We start from the raw sequence: 15,053 nt of genomic DNA on the forward strand, positions 1-15,053 counted from the left end.
TTAAAGGTACAAAGTATTTATGTTTCAAATGTGTGTATTACTGTTAACAGAGACCTCATCAAGACCGATATTATCCACGTTCTCTGGATAAGAGAGTTCACCACCCACTTCAAATTCAAAACGCTAATGCCGTCCTAGATCCTGTCTGCTCTAATCCAGAGCGACATAATGGTGTGCTTGGAATTGCAGAATGTGTATTTTCATACACCAGTCCTGCATTCCCACAGGTGTTACCTGCTGTTCAAGTTGGGCCAGGTGCATTTTCTGTGCTCCACTTTGGCCTTACTAGCGCCCCCTTGTGTTCTCAAAGGTGATGGTAGTGGTCGATGCCCATCTTCAGAGATCAGGAGTACCTGTATTCTTGTACCTTAACACCTGCTTCTGAAGACAACATGCTGAGGCTCACAGAAGACTTCCTATCTCCGCAACAAGGCAGGGTCCTCCCCCTCAACCTCAGGGAGGTTGAGCGATGGTAATTGACTGCGCTTGATTTGGTGCCTGACATATGGTGGATGTTACTTTACCACCAGGTGTCCTGCCACAAAATCCATTTATGCCAGACCCTGGGAAAAATTTTAAACTTGGTTTAGGACCTTACCTTGGTCTTGACATTTCATGTGTGCGCCCATCGAACTGATGCATAGCTGCTCACTGCATCTCCTAACCTTGAAGACTGTTGTCTTTATTGACTTTACGTCAGCACGTCACAAGTAAATATCATGCACTTTCAGTGCAACTGCCCTACACCACCCTTTCCCGGACAAGTTGGTGATAATGACTCAGGCGACCTTCCGACTGAAAGTTGTTACTCCCTTCCACGTTGAATAGTTTATCACTTTGCCAAAGTTCTTTGTTCCCCCTCATCTCTCAAAAGAAGAGGAGAGGTCCCATCAGTTGGACCCCAAAAGGGCTTTAAGCTTTTACATTCATCATGAGAAGAACCATCAAGTGGACAACTGGGGTGTTTCAAGATCTGATATGCACTGGCCAAGAAGCGTCTCTGTAAGGCGTGAGACCTTATTCCACTAGGGATCAGTCTGTTATACTGCGTTGGAATACGGAGCTCCTGTCCTTGACATTTGCCCTGCTGCGACCTGGGCGTCTGTATACATTCACAAAGTACTTCTGCTTTGACAGCCAGGTGTAGCAGAAAGTAAATTTTTAACCTTCAGATTAGCAATATTGTTTAGTCTGAGCTCACTCCATAGCCCTCCACCTTGGGTCTATTCTAAAGTGAGGAATCTGTTGTAAAAATAATCTGTTGTAAGAAGAATCAATAAGAAGAAGTTACCTTCGATAGCATGAATATCCATCCCCAGATTCCTCACTGCCCTTCTACCTCTCTGTTGTGTCATGTGGTCTCTTTTTAACATCTGAAACGGTCCCAAGTTAGTATTCGGCACTCTGTAAACTACAGTTGTTCACATTCCGTGTCTGAGGGCACAGATGTAATGAGGATAAGAAACTGAAGTCAGCACAGATGGGCAGCACTAATATGCAGTAGCCACTACGGAGTGTCACCTAGTGGCTCATGGGAGCACTGCTGTGTAAAACAAATCTCCAGATCCAGTCTAGCACCTGGTGGATATTCTAAAAGTGAAGAGTCTGCGGTTAGACAAAGTATCTACTTGAAAGAGCTTTACTGAAGGTACGTAACTTGTTCTTAAATGCCACAAAGTACGACAACGTGTGCTTTTTGAGTCTAAAAAAAGTTTCTGCCTTAAGCCAGTGTGTGTTTTTTAATATATTGATTGGGCACCACAGCTTCCTAACAATAAAGTTTTACAAAAATCATGTCAAAACAAAGTAAGCATTGACAAAGACAAAGGATGGCAGCCAAAGCCATACCTATTAGTTTTGCCAGTTTTTATAAGTTAAGGAACCTTTTTGCCAACTGGATAGATTTAGAGGGCTGTGGTATTAGCGAGAGACTGTGTTAGCATGTACCATTGTGTTTGTTTTTAAATATCTCTGGATAACTAAAACCAGAATCTAGTAGCCACAAATGTGGCCTAATAAGTGAACAGGCACGTCACATAGCTATATTTATTGTTTTTTCAACTGTTACAGTCATTATGTGTTAACGCACATCAGCAGTAACAGAATAAGCTCGTTAAAGCTAATGCAGCCAATATTTCATGGAATTTATGGCTGGGGTTTGAGGTTCCGGTCTATGGTTATTACCCAAGGCAAGGTTTCATAATATGCAGATGTAAAATAAATATAATTTGTGGTAGTGCAAGAGCACCATAATACTGAATTTTTATTTAAATTTATTTGCATAGATCATCGCAACACATAGTAGGAGAGACTCATCATTCAACCAATCAAATTCATCTGTGGGTGTCTGTTGTTAGATGGGAATGTCTCTTGCTCATAATGTCTACAGTCCATGAGCTCGTCTAGTAGCTTTTCATTTTTTCTAGGCCCTGCCATAAGTATGCCTTGTGCCAGTATTACCTTGCTGTCTATGCGCCCACTCTGGTCACTCTCTTTTGGATTGTGGGAAAACCATCCTTCTTGGTAACACACAACCTTTGTAAAACAAGCATTGGCAAAGCCAATAGGTTTGGCCTATGCAAGAGCTATTGCTTTTACATATATGTTTTAGTCATGTTGTACACCACCTAGGCAGTTGTTCAGCATGGCTAAAAGTTAGTGGCATAAAGAAGAGTAGCAAGGAGTGGAGTGTTGCAAAGTAGAATGTCATGAAGTGGATTGTTATGGAGTGGCGTAGAGAATCGTGGAGTGCTGCAGAGTGAAGTTAAGTGCCATGGAGGGTTGTGGAGTGGTGTTAGAGCAGAGTGGAGTGGTGTAGAGGGTGTTGCACTGAGGGAAGTAGAGTTTTGAAAAGTGTGGTGTAGAGTGGAGTAGATTGCCCTTGGAGTGGCATAGAGTGGAGTAGTGTAGTAGAGTGGGATGGCATTGAGTAGAGCTGAGTGGCATTGAGTGCCACAGTGTGGTGGTATAGAGTGAAGTACTGGAGTGGAGTAGAGTTGGAGTAGTATGTCATAGAATAGGGTGGAGTAAAGTAGAATTGAGTTGCCTAGAGGGAGTGGCATTGAGTGAAGTAGAAGTGAGAGGCATAGAGTGCAGTACAGTGTCATAGAGGTGAATAGGGTTTGGTGGAGTTGAGTGGAGTAAAGTAGTCTGGCGTGAAGTGGCGTAAAGTACAGTGGTGCAGAGTAAATTGGTATTGAGTTCAGTGTCTTAGAATGCATTGGTTTTAAGTAAAGTGGTCTAAAGTGCATTGGCGTACAGTGCAGTGGCTCGGAATGGAGTGGTGCATTGTAGAGTGCAGTGGCATGGAGTGCACTAGTATGGAGTGGGACAGGCTGGAGTAGAATAGTGTACAGTGCAGTGGCATAGGGTAGATTGTTTCAGAGCAGAGTAAAGTGGTGCAGGGTAAAGTGGAGCGGTGCAGGATAGAGTGCAGAGGTGTGGCATAGAGTCGTGTAGAGTGCGGGAGCATGGAGTGCAGTGTGCAGAGTAGATTAGAATGTCATAGAGTGCAGTGGTGCAGAGTACCATAGAGTTCAGTGGGAGAGAGTGCAGTCTTGCAGAGTAGAGTGCATTGGTATGGAATGCAGTGACGTAGAGTGTTTTTAAAGTAAAGTGCTGCAGAGAGCAGTGGCGTACAGTTCAGTGTTGCAGAGTACAATAGAGTGGGGTAGAGTGCCATGGTGTAGAGTAGCATAGAGTGCAGTGGCATAGAATGCAGTGGCGTAGAGTGGCGCTGGATATAGCATAGTGGTGTAGAGTGCAGTGGCATAGAGTAACTTGGTTTTGAGTGAAGTGGTGTAGAGTACATTGGATATAGTGCAGTACTTTAGAGTGGCATAGAGTACAGTGATGTAGATTAGAGTGGCATTGAGTGCATTGGCATAGAGATGAGTGGTGTAGAGCAGAGTGCTGTGGCATAAAGTGCAAGGGTGCAGAGTGCAGTCTTGCAGAGTAGAGTGCATTGGCAGAGTGCAGTGGCACAGAATAAAGTGTTGCAGAGTACAATAGAGTGGCTTAAAGTGCAATGGTGTAGAGTACTGTAGCATGTAGTGGCAGCGCACATTGGTTTTGAGTAAAGTGGTGTAGAGTACATTGGGTTAGAGTGCAGTGGTTTAAAGTAAAGTGGTATAGAGTGTAGTGGTGCAGAGTAGATGGTGTGCTGTGGCAGAGCGCATTGGTTTTAAGTAAAGTGGTGGAGAAGTGTGGCACAATGGTTAGACGGCAGACCCTGATGCAGAGATCTGGCCCAGGACCAGGGTTCAATTCCCACCTCGGCAGGTCTTGGGCTCAATTCCCTTGGAGCAGACAATTCTCGCCTCGGTGCCTAATCTAATTAATGGGTCCCACTCTGTAACTCTGGGCAATACCTTGCTTAATCTCCACAACGGCCCTCACAAAGCTTGGATGCCTGGCTTCACCCTGGGGCTGTCCAGGAGTGGGTGCCTCACAGGGAAAAGGCAGGAGGGGTTCCACAGCGGTATGCGTGTAGCGCCTTGAGACCCTAACGGGTGAGTAGTGCGCTATACAAGTGCGGAGTTTACAGTTTACATGACATTAAGTAGAGTGCAGTGGTTTAAAGTAAAGTGGTGGAGAGTAGAGTGAAGTGGCATAGAGTGGTGTGGTGCAAGGTAGCGGAGTGGTGCAGGGTAGAGTGGAATGGAGTGGAGTAGTATGGTGTGGAGTGGAGTGGACTAGACTGGAATGGTGTAGAGTGTAGTGGCGAAGAGTGCAGTGGTGCATAGCAGAGTGTATTGGCATAGAGTAGAATGGTGTAGAGTACAGATGTGCAGTGGCGCTTAGAGTGGTTAGAGTGTAGTAGCATGGAGTAGAGTGATGCAGAGCAAAGTGGAGTAGAGAGCAGTGCTGTAGAGTATGGTGATGCAGAGTAGAATAGTTGCATAAGAGTGCAGTGGCATAGACTAGAGTATTCCAGAGTAGTATATAGTGGCTTGCAGGACAGTGGGGTACAGTGTATTAGTTTTGAGTAAAGTTGTGTAGAGTGCAGTGGTAGAAAGTGCATTGACGTAGAGTGCAGTGCTGTACAGAGGAGTGGTGTAAAATGGAATAGTGCAGAGTGAAATACAGTGGCATAGAGTGCAGAGGCACAGAGTAGAGTGGTGGCGTGGCACTGAGTGCAGTGGTGCAGAGTCGAGTGTCATAGAGTGCAGTGGAGTAGACTAGAATCGCTTAGAGTGCAGTGCACGAGAGTAGAGTGGTGCAGAGTAGAATGGCATAGAGAGCAGCGGTGCAGAGTAGAATAGAGTGGGGTAGAGGGCAGCGGCATGACGTACATTGTTTTAGACGAGTGAAGTTCATAGAGTCCAGTGTAATGGAGTAGAGTGGCTTAGAGTAGATTGGCGTGGAGCGGTTCAGGGAAGAGTGTAGTGGTGTAGCATGCATTGGCTTAGAGTGGTGTAGAAAAGAGTGGTGCAGAGTAGACTGCAGTGGCATAGAGTAGAGTGGCACAGAGTTCAATGGCAGAGAGTGCAGTGTTGCAGAGTAGACTGTCGTAGAGTGCAGTAGCATATAGTAGAGTGGTGTAGAGAGCAGTTGTGTAGAGTAGACCAGAGTGGCGTAGAATGCAGTGGTGTAGAGTGCAGTTGCGTAGTGATGGTAGAGTATAGTGGTGTAGAGTGCAGTGAGGCAGAGAAAATTGGCATATGGAGTACATTGTTTATGAGTAAAGTGGTGTGGAGTGCAATGGCATAGACTGCAGTGGATAGAGTAAAGTGCAGTTGAGTACAGTGGCACATAGTGGAGTGGTGCAGAGTGGATAGGAGTGGCATAGAGTGCCCTGGCGTAGATTGGAATGGTACAGAATAGAGTGCATTGACATGGAGTGCAATGGCATAGAGTGCAGGGTTGCAGAGTGGAGTGGCGAAGAGTGCAGTGGTGCATAGTAGAGTAGAGTGGTGCAGAGTGCATTGGTATAGAGTGCTGCAAAGTGGAGAGGCTAAACTGAAGTGGCATAAAGTAGAATTGTGCAGAGTAGAGTGCTGTGGCACAGTGTGGAGTGGCGTAGTGCAAAGTAGAGTGGAGTGATACATAGTAGCGTGAAGTTGAGTATGCATGGTGTGGTAGTGCACTCCTATTACCGACAAACAACACATCTTCCATTGAAATGACCATTACATTTGCATACGCATACAGGTTTACTGATAAACGTAAACCGAGCATAAACGATACTGGATGGAAATGTAATCACCTAGTGTGTTGATTTGTTTTGATGGTTTTACAGTATTTGTTTCCACCACACTTAAGAATTACCCCTAGCAGCCAGCATAATTGTCACATAAATCCTCTCACTTTGAATTCAGAGAAACAAAAGTACACACCAAGCTCCCTGGAAAACGGAGCCTAACATTTGACCTGTGTCTCTGAATGCACAGCAATGTGACAAGATAAAAGCAATATTTTAAGGCCTGTTTACAGAAAGGGAGCACTCAGAAGGAAACTAAAAATAAGGTTTGGGTAAGAGAAGGGACGAACTCAAACCTGACACCCTAAAGCAAATAAAGCCAGCAAATAGCAAGAAAATGTGAGTTGCAAATCAAAAAGCCAATGGTAAGCAGTGGATGCAATGCATATCCAGGGAAGCTTTCTGAATGTCCGCAAGATTTGGGTACCAAACCAAATGATTGTGCTGTCTGGTTAACTTCGACCTAAAAATCACATCCTTCAAATTTGGCTTCCTATCTTACATTATTCACAAATGGCCACAATAGTTTGGTAACCCTTGGGCAGATAAACAAGACATGGGCGCCACATTACTAGATCTGATCAAGTTGTCTAACAGACTTCAACCCATTTAACCTAGTGTTGTCTTTCTTGTGCAGCTGATGATGTTTCCTTGGGAGATGGAGATGACATTCTTAAACACTACATGTCCAGTGATGAAGCAAGGCCCTCGTCTGCTGACACAGTAGCTACTGATCCCTGGTTGAGACCTGGAACATCAGATACCCTGAAGCGATTTATTGCTGGACAATCGAGTCCAGACAAACGTTCATCTGAAACACCGTTATCGTTTAACTGGCAAGGCTTATCTACTGCGCATGGTTGAGCGATCGCCTGGACACCAAATGTGCCTTTTGCACCTGACCGGAATGTAATCACTCCAGCACTTTTTTTTACGATATAACTATATTGACTCCTATCATGAAGAGATGTGTAAATATTGTGCTATCTGTAGATACAGCACTCAATTTAATTTTACTGTGACAGTTTAGGAAAGAATGTAAATGTTAAGTAAAATAAAACAGAAATGTGCATGTTTTAAAATTGTACAATAGAAAACATGTGTCTATTTATTATTTTCATAAGAAAAGGGCAGTATCTGATAGATCTAGAAAAAATAATTGGTGTCTTGTTTTTCGACACACAATTTTGGGCATTGTTGGTATTGGCTTTCATTTGGATATTTTCGACCCTTAAAGTGTCAGACATGTTTGTACGTGTACATTTTATTGTGCATAACTCCATACAGTGATGATGATTAGGGATTTTAAATTTACACATCTAATGGCTTTGCTGTTCATTTTTTTTTTCTTTTTATAACATCCGACAGAATCCCAGTTATTTTCTTGGGAAAAGGTTGCATCACGTAGTCCTACCAATTGGAGTTCAACACTAGGTAACACAACGAACAGTTGTTTCATATATTTATGGGAAACAATTCAGTGGTAAATGGAGAAAGGGATGGGACAAAGTGTGGCAGGTGCATGCCCCTTTCACTCTGCACTTAGTTTATCTTGTCAACTAGTTTAAAATCAGCTGTTTTTATTTCCATCACAAAATCAGCTGTTTCTATTTCCATCCTTTTATATAATTCTGTAAAAAAAAAAGAGAAGGGCTGCCAAAGTCACCATAAAGTGTCCTTTACTATTCAGAGCATGTATAGCATACGTGTTACGTTAAATCTCACTCTCCACAGGATTCTTAATCCCGCAAATGATTGATCATTTTAAATCGCTCCCTGGTGCAGTCCGGCTCGGGAATCTGTTGCACAGCCTGCAGAGGTCGCTGGCGCTCTTCCGCTGACCCCCTCTGTTACTACGTCACACACAGACTTCTACTCAGGACCTTTGCCGCTGTTTGTAGTGTTACATGGCTATGCTTGCAGCCAGAGCAGCTGTTGGTTACAGATCGCGGCTGTGAGCGTTTTATCTGGATCATACCACTTTAGCCTGGCTGCATTGCTAGTGAAGGAGCCCCTGAGCTGTTCAGGTCGCCACAATGATACCTGCTGCTGTCCACCATAACGAGGACACTCCTGCCCTTGTCCCTAGAGTGGCAGACATCTTCACTCCTTCGTGAAAGAAGGAAGAACGCAGTCTCGTTTTGAGAACCAAAGTATATTTCCTTTGTTGACCCACAGACCTTTCTATTATACTTGAAAATAGGCATCTGTCTGAGCCCCAGGGGAAGCATCACCAACACCAGTGCGAATCCTGGGAAAGCTTCCACTGTTCAGTTGGAATATTTTTGCCAGGCCGTTTCTAGCAGTGCTTCTCGGGATTACCTTGACACTCGTTCTGGATTATGCTATAGACTTCTTTTTATCTGGCTCCCATGTAGAACCAGATGAAATCCGTCAGATCCACTCGGGTCTTCATTGCCTGCTTATAACATGATGTGAAACATATGAGGACCCAGTATTGTGACCCTCAGGTCCATTAAGATAGCTTCTAATTAAGCAATGCTCTGAATAGATTTATTCAGATTTTAAACTGTGTATAAGGATTTTCCACCTCTTCAAAGTGCCGGGGTTTACTTACTCTGGACTTGTGCTAGGTAGCCTCTGGGAAAGGCATTTTACGAAGTATGATGCATTTTCAGCCATTGAGGTATCATTTTAATGCATGCCTGTTCCTGCTGTTGAGAAACTCACTAACTTTCTTTAGTGATATGTTATTGGAGCCCTTTTTTGGTCTGACGGTACAAGACGTCGCTGGTGCCCCTGGTTTGTAAAAAAAAAAAAAAAGAAATAACGGGCGTCAATGCCTAGAGCAATTTTTTAGGGCCCTTTGTTTCTGATAACCCACCGGCTCCTGATAGACTGGCCCAGTCATTCTCTCTAGATTGTCTCCGGAACAGAGAATCATTTACATTAAATTCTCCGGGTAGGCATGGTTTTCCTTTTGTTCGGCCTGTTGCTCGGCCTGAAGTGCCTCAAATGTCGTGCACGCTGGCGTGTTTTTCCCATTGCCTTTAAGTAATAACTGAAGAGGTGAAGCTAAAGCCTAAAAAACACAGATGATGGTTTGGTGCTAAGCAGACCTGCAGGAATGGCCTGTAAACCCTAGACGCCATTACACACCGGAGGGGTCATCAAAAGACTCTTGTTGCTATAGATCCCCATTTTTTAGCCCATCATCACATTTGAGCTATAAAAATATAGTGTTTGATGTGCTGTATCTGTCTGATGTCAGAGCTATGACCTGCTTGAAAAGTTCAAGAATAATCGGACCACAGTGAGCTCCTTGAGCCTTTCCACTCTGGGCAAACCTTTGCTGTTCAAGAAGTTTCCATTCCGCAGCTATTCACTAGACCGCATACGAGGCCAGATGCCACATCAACCTCTTGTAGCTGACAGCCATCAGGTTATGTCTGTCTGCCTTACTTCTTTCGGTTTAAGAAAGCATGATGCATAGCCAAGCTTACAACATGGCAATGTGAAATTAGCAAGGCATGGTTGTGGACAGTGCCCACCAAGATATTGTTCACTGTCACCATTTGGAACCACGAAAGACCTTGACATTTAGAAGCCCCCACTGAACAGGAAGTGATTTTTGCACAAGTGGAACTTCCTCAAGCTGGTGACCTGCAGGTTGGGGGTGGGATGTTTGGTATGTGCAGTACAACTGAAATTAAACTTTTCTTTATGCCTTTTCATATATGAACACTTAGAAGAGCCACCATGATTTTTTGGCACATTTAAAAATATCAGATATCATGTGCTTTGGACATCTCAGTCGTCCTGCTTATAAATCTGAGCCAGCAAAGTGATCTCCTCTCTCAGAATGGACGTCAGATCCTACACCCTAACGTCGCTAGTCTGGCCCTCTATGCTTGTCTGTTAAGAACATGAGTTTCAAAGAATAGAACCTCTGAAAAAGTTGTTTCTGTTTCCAGTCATCCACCGAACCCAGTCTTAATACTAGCTGCTGGAGTAAGTTTCTGAGTTTGTGCCGGCTTCAAGTATTCAGGCCATTACTAAATAGCAAGTAGCTTTTTTTTTATTTTATTTTTTTTATTTTTTATATTTGGACATCACATCTTCTGAAATACTCTGAGTAGGTGGGCCAGAAGAAGCGAGACGCCTGTTGGCCCGGATTCCTCCAGCCATGAAGTCCAGAGAGCTAGGCTTGGCAAATATATGCAAGGAAGCTCAAGGGATGTCCCACAGTGAGCAACTCTGAGGAGATAAAGTTTCCACTTCACTCCTTCAAGGGCTTGCTCGCAACCCCTCAGGAGAATGTCACAAGTTTTGATGTAAGTTGCACACGATAATGGACCTTGAAATGTTCTGTCGCAGTATCCCTTTTCCTATCCTGGATGTTCAGATTATGGAAATCTGATCATCCACTCAGAACTCTATGATCATTGGCACAGACAAAGTTCGAGTTCCGACTTCCAGCCTCTGAAATCTGTCCGCCATCTTAAAGGGATGATGAAGAAGGAAAAGCATAGTCAGGCGAGGTTTCATCACCAGATAAATCTCAAACATTACTTTAGGCTGCAGTTATGTCCACAATGCATGCATCACACCCCCTGGACTTGTTTTCACAGTAAGCATATTCAGTATTCAAGGTGAAGATGGGTCATGTTTTGGTTCCATGCCTGAATCATGAACTGAGGAGAGGTTAAACCTGTGCTTCAGACTCTCTTAAAAAGTGGAATCGCGACTGAACGGCTCTTTATGGTACCATTATTCACCCGATACGTGATCAATAATTAACATAACTATAAACAACAGATGCGTGTTAATATCTGTGTGAGGGATGTAACAGCTTCCGGGCATTCATCATGAGCCTTCCACCTTCCCTGTAGGCTATTGTCTGCTGTGCTTGAGCCTTTTAAGTTAGAAAGAAATAAGGTTATGTAGTACGAGCGAGTCCACGTGTATAATAAGGACATCAAACCCAGCACCGAGGTGCGGGAACAGGTCTTCCAGCTGCTCCCATAATTTGCAGTAGACAAGTTCTTCAGTAGCAATAATTTTAATTTCATTTTTGGAAAAACAAATGTTTAGACCCAGTAATGCCTTTCATGTGGACCAAGTGAAATATTGTTCACTTCAAATTTAGCTTTTACTTTTTGAATGTATTGTACTAAAGCTGAGCTATACTTAGCGTATTGAACAACATGAGTTTCATCTCCACAACATTCTATCCTTCTTGAGTTCTATCATTTTTTCTTTGCTCAAAGCTGGAAAAATAATTAAGGACACTTTTCCTCATCCGATTTTATTGAGCATAACGTACATCACAGTGTCAATAATGTCCTAGCAGACAATTGTGTGAACAATGATTATATATTACTTGACCAGATCCACCTATCAGATTGCAGTAGTTTTTTTTCATGTCATTTGTGCACTGATCAATTATTCTGTCCTATAGACAATGCAAATTTAATATGTGAATAATATTATTTGTAACTTATTCTCTTGATTTGAAAGTGTGTTAATGAAATAAATTATATTTTGTTATGAATATCATGTTTCTGTCATACACTGCTGGAATATTTTTCGTTGTGACACGTGAAGAGAAATATGTTGCCTTGATTACCCAGGCACAGCCTGATATAAAGAATATCAAGGACTAGACACACATAAAATGAGCCAGTGAAGCTAAACATTTGTCAGTAATGTATTATATGTTGATTCACATCTATGAGGAAATAGCTTTATGCCCGTAAGGCATGTAGTCCGAGTCTAACGCTAAATGCACCAAATAAATTGTCAAAATCAGCTAAAAAAGACGACTGCATTGTGTGTCTATCAAAAATTAGATAACGCATAACAAAATCGGCCTAGTACCACAGAGAAGATATGGCAACTGTGGGAGCACACTCGAAAATTACGACCCACATCCTCCCCACTTGGCAACATCACAGGCAAGTGCTGTCATGGGTAATCCCTCACATCTGTAGATTAAATAAGGCAATGGGCACGGGAAGGCCACCATATGATTATAGAAACAAGCCTGCTGAAAAACACCCATCTCGCTAACAGTGGTCTAACCAAAATACACAAAGACTATGCATAAAAGGGTGCTAAGAGGCAAACCTTACAGACTTATTGTGTCTGACCACCAGACAATGTATACTTAAGTGGAAGCCTTACTCTTGTGCTTACATTTTCAAGCCTCAGACAAAGTTACATTGTGCAATTACTCCCTTACTCCAAGCAGTAAGGTAAGCCCTTGCAATATGGTGCTCTCTTGCAGCCATTTGTGTTGGTGACGGTGGCAGAAGCAAATAATGGGCTTCAATTGATACCTGCCCTGGGGTGTGGGATGTTGGGAAGAACTGTGGTGAAGTGAGATACATTTAACAGGGTCATGACCGGCTTCATGTCCCTCTGATATTCCCACAAAACGCAAATTTGAATGCCTCGATCGATTTTCCAAGTCGTCCACCTTTACTTGAGTCACACACATCTCAAGTCGTCCACCTTTACTTGAGTCACACACATCTCCCATTTAAATTGAGGTATCTGAGATTCTGCACTTTTTTGAGAATCTTCAAATTCAGATTTTCATTCTCTCTGGGATAGTCTGGAATTAATTTGGAGTACGTTCTGATTAATACTGTCCAGCTGTGGCTGAACTTCCTGATGTGCTTTATCGTGCACTATTCTCATCTCTCTTAACTCCCACAAAATTTGTTGAAGCACAGCCTCCAGCTGCACGTCCTTCACTGAAATGTCTGGGCCTTCATTGGGAAGAGCAGCACCACCACTCATCATGGACAACACCGGCCAAAGAACCAGAGCATTTTTGGCACACCTGAATTGTCGGCTCGGGTTCAGAACACTGATTGTGGCAATCCCTCTGTCCCCCCTCCTTCTGTCTCCTTGGATGATTGGGTTGTCATCCAGTCTTCCTCCGAAGCAGAAGAAACTGCCTTACAGTGGATATGGGTTTTTCTTTTCATCCCCAGAGAGGGTCACCACCACAGGAACCGAAATAGCCACATTACTTGCTTCTAGAGCCAATGGCTGCATTATATTTATATCAGTCACATCCACATTAATGACCTTCTTCACTGACAACACTGAGAATCCTTATGATTTACTGAATGTTCTAAGATGGGGGAAAGAGGCAAATTTGTTTAATTTAACAAGAAACCCACCTTGTACGATATAGTGGTAGATATCTTATTTATTGGGCATCAGAGATTTTTGTCATTACTCTCAGCCCAACTCTGGTCTAAACCGTAACTCCTCAATGGTGTACATAGTCATGTTTCAACGTTATTATGTGGTGGGCACCAAACACAGTGCTTATCACGCTGGCCAAACACACATGCTCTCTATGCTCTTTCCAGCCCGGCACTGTGTTGCTGGGCTGGAGAGAGCAGGCACAGGCTCCTAGCCTGCCTGAGAGGTCCCTGCACAGATGCTCCTAGCCAATCCTAACACTTCTCTAAGCAGAGTCGGGATTGATGCTGAGGAGACGGAGGAGCAGCGGCACGGCATGCAGGTAAGTTTTTTTTTTTAATATTTTTTTTTATTTTATTAATATTCCCTCCCTGTATGCCGCCCCACCCCCGTAACACCCACGAGCCGCGACAGCAAACACTGCTAATTTGAAATTGCTACCATGGAAACCTGTTGTTTTGCAAACTGTGAACACTGTAATTGTTGCAAGTATGTAATAGCTATGCAGTGAGTTATATATGAGAACTTTCATTGGAAAGCAGCACCTTTATAGCATAGTTACCCCCACTTTTTGCCTGGTGTCAGTGTGTTTAGACTATAGTACACTGGGATCCTGCTAACCAGGACCCAAGTGTTAGTGCTCTCTCCCCTAAATTTAGTTGTACGTTTTACACCACACAATTGGCATACTAATGCATCCATGTAAATCCCTAGTATATGGTACTTAGGTGCCCAGGCCTTGGTACAACAAGGGTCCCCCATGGGCCGCAGCATTTATTGTGCCACTCATGGGGGCCCATGCAAACTATGACTGCAGGCCTGCCATTGCAGCCTGCGTGAAAGGGTGTATGCACCTTTCACTTCAGATATAAGAGTTGCCTTATATCATGGTCACTGCACTCTGACCCTGTAAGTCACCCCTGAAGTAGGCCCTGTAGCCCAAGGGCAGGACGCACAGTTCTAAGTGCAGGGGCACGCATTGATGAGCAGAGGTGCCCCCACAAACCCCAGACTCCATTCTCTAGACTTTGTATGTGCGGGAAAGCCATCTTAAGATGTGTAGTGGACACTGGTCAACACGAGGTGTCCAGCTACATAATGGCTTCACCGAACTTAGGCATGTTTGGTATCAAACATGTTGAAATCATGCAACTATACCAATACACGTGTTAGTTGCATGATGCCATGAACTCTGGGGGTGCCTTAGGGGATCCCCCATGTCTGCCTGTACAGCCTTGCAGGGTCTGCATGCCAGCCTGTGCTGCTGCCGACCCCAGACACTGCTCTGCCCTCCTGCTGCTGAGCCTAGCTCGGGCAGAGAAAGGCAGAACAAAGGATGTCCTGTAGGACAGAGGTGTGACCACCTGTTCTTTAAAAATAGGTGTCTCTAGGTTGAGGTGGGGTTGCCTCTCAGCGCCACCAGACTGCTTTGAAGGGGACATTAGGTGCCCTCCTTGCTTAAACCGTTTTGCACCAGTGCAGCAACTCCCTGTTCCTGCTCTGGCGCAAAACCACACAAAGGACAGGGGAGTGACAACCCTCCTGTCCAGCTCCTCCCTTGGGGATGTGCCAGAGCTCTGCCAGGTGCCCACTTGATTCTGCCATCTAAAAAATAAGATGTGCAGAGGCCTCTGGGAGCATCTAAATGGTTAGTCCAGCTGGGTGA

General features: G+C 44.0%; 1 protein-coding gene across 2 annotated transcripts in view; it reads left to right on the top strand.

Annotated features, from left to right (window-relative positions):
* Positions 1–11,715, top strand: part of CSPP1 (centrosome and spindle pole associated protein 1) — a 976,424-nt gene extending 964,709 nt beyond the window's left edge. For both annotated transcript variants that reach the window (XM_069220290.1, XM_069220291.1), the window contains one exon: positions 6,840–11,715. In XM_069220290.1, the coding sequence (XP_069076391.1) occupies positions 6,840–7,066 (227 nt within the window). In that variant the 3' untranslated portion in view covers positions 7,067–11,715. The remainder of the gene's footprint in view (positions 1–6,839) is intronic.
* Positions 11,716–15,053: the final 3,338 nt, after the last annotated feature.

The sequence above is a fragment of the Pleurodeles waltl genome, chromosome 2_2 (assembly GCF_031143425.1).
Source record: "Pleurodeles waltl isolate 20211129_DDA chromosome 2_2, aPleWal1.hap1.20221129, whole genome shotgun sequence".
Lineage (NCBI taxonomy): Eukaryota > Metazoa > Chordata > Amphibia > Caudata > Salamandridae > Pleurodeles > Pleurodeles waltl.